The 7984-nt window shown below is 35.1% G+C and overlaps 1 protein-coding gene across 1 annotated transcript in view; it reads left to right on the top strand.

The window, feature by feature from the left end:
- Positions 1–1819: 1819 nt before the first annotated feature.
- Positions 1820–7984, top strand: part of LOC110315892 (vomeronasal type-2 receptor 116-like) — a gene marked incomplete at its 5' end in the record, with an annotated part of 11172 nt that continues 5007 nt past the window's right edge. The window contains 4 exons of the mRNA XM_021189825.1: positions 1820–2110; positions 2601–3396; positions 4109–4346; positions 6660–6761. Of these exons, the coding sequence (XP_021045484.1) occupies positions 1820–2110; positions 2601–3396; positions 4109–4346; positions 6660–6761 (1427 nt within the window). The remainder of the gene's footprint in view (positions 2111–2600; positions 3397–4108; positions 4347–6659; positions 6762–7984) is intronic.

Here is a 7984-nt window from a genome sequence, read left to right as displayed (position 1 = left end):
CCAGTGAATCTTGAAAAATTTTGCCTAACAATATTTTTTGTTCAGCTTCTATGTCTTACCCTGGGAACATTCACATGTCCAAAATCAGGTGACAGCAGATGCTGGTGATGATGTGGAGAAAGAGGAACACTCCTCATTTGTTGGTGGGATTGCGAGCTGGTACAACCACGTTGGAAATCAGTTTGGCAGTTCCTCAGAAAAATGGACATTGTACTACTTGAGGGCACAGCTATACCACTCCTAAGCATATACATAGAAAATGCTCCAACATGTAATCAGGACACATGCTCTACTATTTATTCCATTTTTTAGTAGGGTCTTTTATTTCATTTTATATAAAAATTCTAAAGGATTTGAAGCCTCTTGTTTTTTCACCTTACTCATACTGAATGCCATGGTACATTTACACTCATCTTGTAAAGCATTCACTCACATGAAATAAATATGAGCTATCTTTTCAAAAAGAAAGAAATTTGAGGAGAGAAGGTGACTAATGACTTAAAATCATTTGCTTGCAAGCCTGTACACAAACTATTGTTAAACAAGACCAACAGGTGTAGAGAACTGCCTCTAACTAATTACTCTAGATTTATTGAGAATAAAAACCATCAGTCATGTTTGGCTTATTCACACATCTAAGAACAGTATTCATAAACATATATAAATGAGAAATAAAATGAAATAAATCTGGGAAAGCTGCATGTTTTATATTGTGCCATAATTTTAATTTTTTTTGTAAATTTCAGAAACTTTCTGAGAAAAATCTTCAATGATCTTCTGAACATTCATAAAGTCCCACTTGCAATTATTAACATTTCTTTAACACCAGTCTTTTTCTTTCTATGATTGGGAACTTATAATATGCCTGTTTACTTGTCTATTGTGGGAGGAGTCAATAAATGAGTGAATGTTGATGGATGATATACAGCCTTTACTTTTTTTCAGGGGAGGAAGGAAAAGAATGTCAGACCTTTATAGTCTTATATCAGATTAGCTTAATAGGGTGGTGTCTCATTTTTTGTTGCTATGACAAAAACATTCTAACCAAAAAGGATAGTACAAAAATTGCTTATTTGGTTTAGAATTTCAGGTTATAATATGTCATGTCAAAGAGGTTAAGGAGACAGGTCTTAAAAGATGTCAACAGACAAGAGCACAGAGAGTTGTCCTACCACAATACTCTTGTATAATTGGGGATATTATATGACCCACTATTGCAGTTTCTTTATGCATATCACAAAAGAAGTCACTAAGATGGCTAATCGGCCATCATTGGGAATAGAGTCCCCTTGGTCTTGCAAACTTTATATGACCCAGCACAAGGCAAGGCCTGGGCCAAGTAGTGGGAGTGGGTGGGTAGGGTAGCAGAGGTGGGGGGGAGGGGTATAGGAAACTTTCGGGAAAGCATTTGAAATGTAAATAAAGAAAATAATAATAATAAAAAAGAAAAAATAGTGGTTATGTTGATAGTAAAATAGTGGGTTTTCATATGTGAAGACCCCAGAAAGCCAAAGATCTAGATTCCAACAGATCTGCTTTTTGGGGAAAAATGATTCCTTACTTATTTATATAATGTGCAAAGAATCAAGTTCTGAAATATTAATAATGTATGCTTAGAGGATTTATAAATAATGAGTATTATGGGAAAAGATCTTTCCTAAAACTTAACTTATATAACTAATCTAGTTCATCTAATCATGGTGAAGAAATTAATTTATATGTTTTATAAATTCAAAGTTGAACTATAAAATTTACTGTAGTAAATATGTGTGTGGTTCATATCAACATCCTCTTGTGTGTTTTTATGCCACTTACACAGGTATAACTTTAAGAACTACCAGTATATTCTGGCTCTGCTATTTGCCATTGAGGAGATCAATGGGAACCCCAATCTTTTACCCAACATATCTCTTGGATTTGATTTCTACAATATCAGATTCACTGAGAAGGACACTATTATGAATGCTGGTATTTGGCTCACAGCCCATGTGGAGAGAAAGGTTTTACCTAATTATAATTGTAAAAAGAGAAATTTTACTGCTGTACTCACAGGATCATCATGGATAACATCTGCTCAAATTGGGACATTGCTTCACCTCTTTAAATTTCCATAGGTGGGGAAATTTGGACTGTGGGAATAAGAGTAATATCTCTTTCTTCATCTTATAGGTATATTTAAACTGAAAGGGTTATTAATCAATTATCCAAACATCAAAGCAATACAGAGATCCATAGAATTCAATACAGATTTCTCTTGCTTGTAAGAAAAAGGTTGGTGTAGTAAACATAACCATGTATGTCCTTAGAAGTTAGAGGCTTGCCGGGCGTGGTGGCACACGCCTTTGATCCCAGCACTCGGGAGGCAGAGGCAGGCGGATTTCTGAGTTTGAGGCTAGCCTGGTCTACAAAGTGAGTTCCAGGACAGCCAAAGCTATACAGAGAAACCCTGTCACGAAAAACCAAAAAAAAAAAGTTAGAGGCTTAACATAAACTTCTGTAAAATGTTGTAAATGGAATGTCTCTTTAAAATGATATCATCCACTGTTTACGAATAAAATTTTGTTTGCCATTAATATTCTTATTTTTCTTTCCACATATGTTCAAATTACTTTTGGACTTTATGATCCTCTCCTGAGGGACCTCTGTCAGTATTCTTCACTCTACCAGATTGCCCCCAAGGACACATCTCTGACACTTGGAATTGTTTCTTTAATGGTTCATTTTAGGTGGTCATGGGTTGGTCTCATTCTCCCTGATGATCACAAAGGAAATAAAGTGCTATCAGATTTTAGACAGGAGATGGGGAGAAGAAGAATCTGCATAGCTTTTGTAAAAATGATTCCAGCCACATGGATTTCATATTTTACAAAATTCTGGCAAGATATGGAAGAGACAAATGTAATAATTAATTATGGTGACATTGATTCTCTAGAAGGTCTAATGAGAAATATAGGGCAAAGGTTATTGACATGGAATGTTTGGGTCATGAACATTGAGTTAAATGTCAAATTTATTTCTGATTATTTCTTTTTAGACACATTTCATGGAAGCCTTATTTTTAAGCACAACTTTAGAGAGAATTTTGAGTTTATCAAATTTACACAAAGAGTCCATCCTAATAAATACCCAGAAGACATTTACCTTCCTAAGTTGTGGTACTTGTTCTTCAAGTGCTCATTTGCTGATATTAAATGCCATGTGTTGGACAATTGTCAAACAAATGCTTCTTTAGATATATTACCTAGTCACATATTTGATGTGGCAATTAGTGAAGAGAGCAGAAGTATTTACAATGGTGTGTATGCTGTGGCTCACAGCCTCCATGAGATGAGAGTTCAGCAACTTCGAAGGCAACCATTTGAAAATGGAGAAGGGGTGGAATTCATTCCATGGCAGGTAATAACCTTTCTACTATATTATATTTTCAAAACTCAGACATATGAAATTTGTAACAACACTACTAGGTATTGTCAAATTCAGTTTATATTGTATATAATCACAGAAAATTTTGTATTTATAACCTTACGTAGATGGCAAGGTGGATTTAAGTGTATGATGTTGCAAAATGGTGTGCAAGATACCAGGAGACAATATGCTTAGTCACAATCAACTTCCTGTCATCATTATCTACCTGTACAATCTTCTCATAGTAATAGTTGAAATTAAAAAAATTCTTGCTTTATATATTTGTTATAAGAATAATTAAAACAGGGACACTTAAGTGAAACAATGTTGTTTGATGTTTTTATCAATGATGCCTTTTAATTGATTTCTAGACATTAGAATCCTCATTTTAGTCACTGGACCTCTGAAGATATTCTAAAATCAGTTGGGTATTGCTAGGTTTCCAAGAGTTGATCTTTTCCAAGTTCAGTTGTCATTGATTTCCTTCTTGAGCTTGGTTCAAAGTTTTTACTTGAAGATGAATAATAATTATAAGCAGAATTTTATTCTCAATACTCACATTTTTGCTATCCTATCATTAATGGACTCTTCATTAATGTTGATAATCACTTCAGAAATTAAGAAGAATAAGATGCATTCCAAAACCCACATTTTATTCAACCCCTTGGGCACAATGTAATATAAGATTATGTTTCTCTTTTAGCTTAACACTTTCCTGAAGTATATTGAGGTGAGAGACAACAGGAGTTTTGATTGGAAAATGGAAATAGATGCAGACTATGAAATTCTTAACCTTTGGAATTTACCCAAAGGTCTTGGACTAAAAGTGAAAATAGGAACATTTTCTGCAAGTGCTCCCCAGGGTCAACAGTTGTCTTTATCTGAAGAGATGATTCAATGGCCAGAAATATTTTCAGAGGTGGGTAATGTATTATCTAAATGTTTGTGCTTATATTAATAACACAATTAGGTTTTATAATATAATGATGAATAGCTCAAGTTCCATTACACTTTGAGGATAAAATAACATAAAGTAATACTAGTATACTGGTTTTTCAGTTTCCTTGACAGATCCTATAGAAGTATATATTATTAAATAACTCCCCCATTATTAACTCCTATAAGGATTAGGTTTCCTCTATTTGTCTCAATTTAGGGAAGAGAAATGTAGTAAGAGGAAATTTTCATCTCCAAATGACTCTTGGTCATGTGCTAGAGAAAAAGCTCTCATTTGGGATTAATATCATAAAACAATATCAGATTAATTTTGTATTGTATGTTCAAAAATCGTGACCAAAAATGACTCTTATAAGGAAGACCATATTTTGTTTTATGGTTTCAGAAGTATCAGTGTCTACAATTGATAGACACATGACAAAAATTGGTCATACTGGAGATAGGCATAAGAAACTGAAAGAAAATGATTCTATCCACATGTATTAACAGTAAATAAAATTAGAAACCTGGAAATGAGCAAATATAATATTTCAATTCCAAACCACTCTGTCATAATTTCATCAGCAAGTCTAAATCCCTTAAAGTTTCAACAACTTCCCATATAATGTCTGCAATAAGGAAATGAGCTCTCAAATGCTTTAGCCTCTATGGAATACTTTTCTTTCAAAATATTTCAGCATGATTCCATTAGCATTCTTTAATTGTCCTTTGATACTCATTATGTCCTATCTCATCCAATGTTTAATGATAACTTGAAATAACTTACAGAACAACTTAAGGGTGCAGGGTTTTATATTTGAAAGTTCATAACTTTTAAATGTAAGAGGGTGCTGATGATATAATATTCTCTGAATGCAGGAAAGAACGAATACTGAAGCATTCTATCTCTTCTCCATTTATGATAGTAGTACAATAGTGACATTTAAAATTTAAGGGACCTCACCTTAGCTAAATTTATGTATATATTTCTTCCTACAAATATATATTTGTTTGCTTCCATGATAATTTTAAATCCTCTCTTATTGACAGTCAATATTCACAATAATGGTGGAAGTTAAGATGCTCAACATAGGAGTCAGAAAGTANAATAATGTTAGAAGAGATGTACACCACAGACTTCTATATCATGTGCCTAATCACTAATGTTTCATAAAATTATCTATAACTCATTAAGATTCCAGTTTCTTTTTTATAGTATGATAATTCTCAGATCAAAATTTAAACACATTAGTCTTCCCAAGGGTATAAACTTTTATTTCTTTTTTAATTTTTTAAAAATTTCTTTGAAAACTTTTTATTGGTTATTTTATTTATTTAAATTTCAAATGTTCTCCCCTTTACTGGTTTCCTGTTTACATAGCCCCTATCCTTTTCCCCCCTCACCCTGCCTCTATGAGTGTGCCCCCCCCCCACCTACCCCCATTCCTGTTTTACTTCCTTAGCATTCCCCTATTCTGGGCATCAAGCCTTCAGAGCAACAAGGTCATTCCCACCCATTGATGCCTAATAAGGCCATCCTCTGCTACATGTGCAGCTGGAGCCATAGATCCCTCCATGATCATTCTTTGGTTGATGGTTTAGTCCCTGGGAGCTCTGGATGGTCTGGTTGGTTGATATTTTTGTTCTTCCAATGGGGTTGCAAAACCCTTCAGCCCCTTCAGTCCTTCCCCTAACTCCTCCATTGAGGTCTCTATGCTCAGTCAAATGGTTGGCTGTAAGCATCCAAATCTGTGTTGGTAATACTCTGGTAGAGCCTCACAGGAGACAGCTATATCAGGTTTATGTCAGCAAGCACTTCTTGGCATCAGCAGTAGTGTCTGCCTTTGGTGGTTGCATAAGGGATTGATCCCCATGTGAGACAGTCTCTAGATGTCCTTTCCATGAGTCTCTGCTCCACTCTTTGTCCCTGTATTTTCTTTAGATAGGAGCAATTCCATGTTAATATATTTGAGACAGATGGGTGGCCCCATCTCTCAATTGAGGGTCGTTCCTCACCTATGGATATGATATCTACAGGTTCTCTTGCCCCTAAGTGGGGAATTGCAGTTAATGTCACCCCAGTAGGATCCGGGGAATCTATTGCTTTCCTGCCATCTGGGACTTTCAGGTGGCTACCCCCAGTTTCCCATTCCAGATTACTACAATTAATCTTTTATATAAATCTAGGTTTTAATAACAATACTTTGCACTTTAGTGCATGACCTTCGGAAACATTTTTAATGATTTTTCTTAAAACTCTAAGCACTAGATAACATTATTTCATTCTTCTCAGCCCCCAAGTCTGTATACAGTGAGAGTGAGTTGTGGGACCAGATTCAGGAAAGTAACCCTGGAGGGCAAGGCCATCTGCTGCTACAAGTGCACTCCTTGTGCAGACAATGAGATTTCTAATGAGACAGGTAAATGCAGGTTTTATATTTAACGTACTATTTATCCACTGTATTCACAATGTGCTATCAAATGAAAATGATCTGAAATGAAGTGAGATATAATTTTTAAAATTATTTTTAAAGGAATTTAAATGACATAATTCATCATCATCCCTTAAAAGAGCTCACCACAACCATTACAACGAGTACTTCTACATGATTTTCATTTCACTCTGCCTTTTAATACATTTAAATAAAATATCAAAGTTAGTTTTTTCCAAATGTATTTCAATGATTTTAAAGAACCATGTAAGGCTCAGATCTGTTGACTCTTCAAAGAGAATATTAACAGCTCATTTCTCATTTTTACTTGTTTGATAATTTCATACAATATGTTTTCATCAAATTCACCACCCACACTCCTCCCAGAATTATTTCTCCCTTCCATAACTCCCAAAATTTGTAATTAAACTATCTAATATATTTTATGATTCTCATCTATACTTAGGTATATGCATGTCACTTAAAGATTGTTAACCAACCAGGTACTGCACACTGGAAAAGAAAACTCATTCTCCTCCCAGCAGCTAACAACTGCTAATACCTCAGTTTCTGGGGAGGGCATGTCTCCATGGCTACCTCCAATATCTATGCTGGAATTAGGTCTGGGTAAAGCTGGCTTGCATCTAACACATTTTTCTTTTGTTATGAATTTATTGGAACAATTTCTCTGTGTTCAGAAAATAGTGTTATTGTGCAGTCTTCTATCCACTGAAGGTCTTGCTAACTTTTTGGCTTCTCTTGAATTAGTTTTACATAACTTTTAATTGTTTTTGTTTTTGCTTTTGTTTTTGTTTTTGAGACAGGGTTTTTCTGTATACCGCTGACTGTCCTGGAACTCACATTGTAGACAAGGCTGGCCTCCAGCTCAGAAATCCTCTTGCCTCTGCCTTCCAAGTACTGGTATTAAAGGCATGCGCCACCACTGCCCTCCAAATTTTAATTTTGTTACTGGACCCATTAGGAATTATTAGGGGTTGTGGTCTATTAGGGGAAGGTGTATGGCCAAGTACTGGCTTTAGGGTTTTTTTTTTTAATTATTTTTTTAGATATTTTCTTCATTTACATTTCAAATGCTATCCTGAATGTCCCATATACTCTGCCCCCATCCTGCTCCCCTGCCCACCCACTCCCACTTCTTGGCCCTGGCCTTCCCCTGTATGGGACATATAAAGTTTGCAAGACCAAGGGGC

The sequence above is a fragment of the Mus pahari genome, unplaced genomic scaffold (assembly GCF_900095145.1).
Source record: "Mus pahari unplaced genomic scaffold, PAHARI_EIJ_v1.1 scaffold_8054_1, whole genome shotgun sequence".
Classification (NCBI taxonomy): domain Eukaryota; kingdom Metazoa; phylum Chordata; class Mammalia; order Rodentia; family Muridae; genus Mus; species Mus pahari.
Note: the sequence above shows the minus strand (reverse complement) of the source record. Positions and strands in the feature narration are given on the sequence as shown.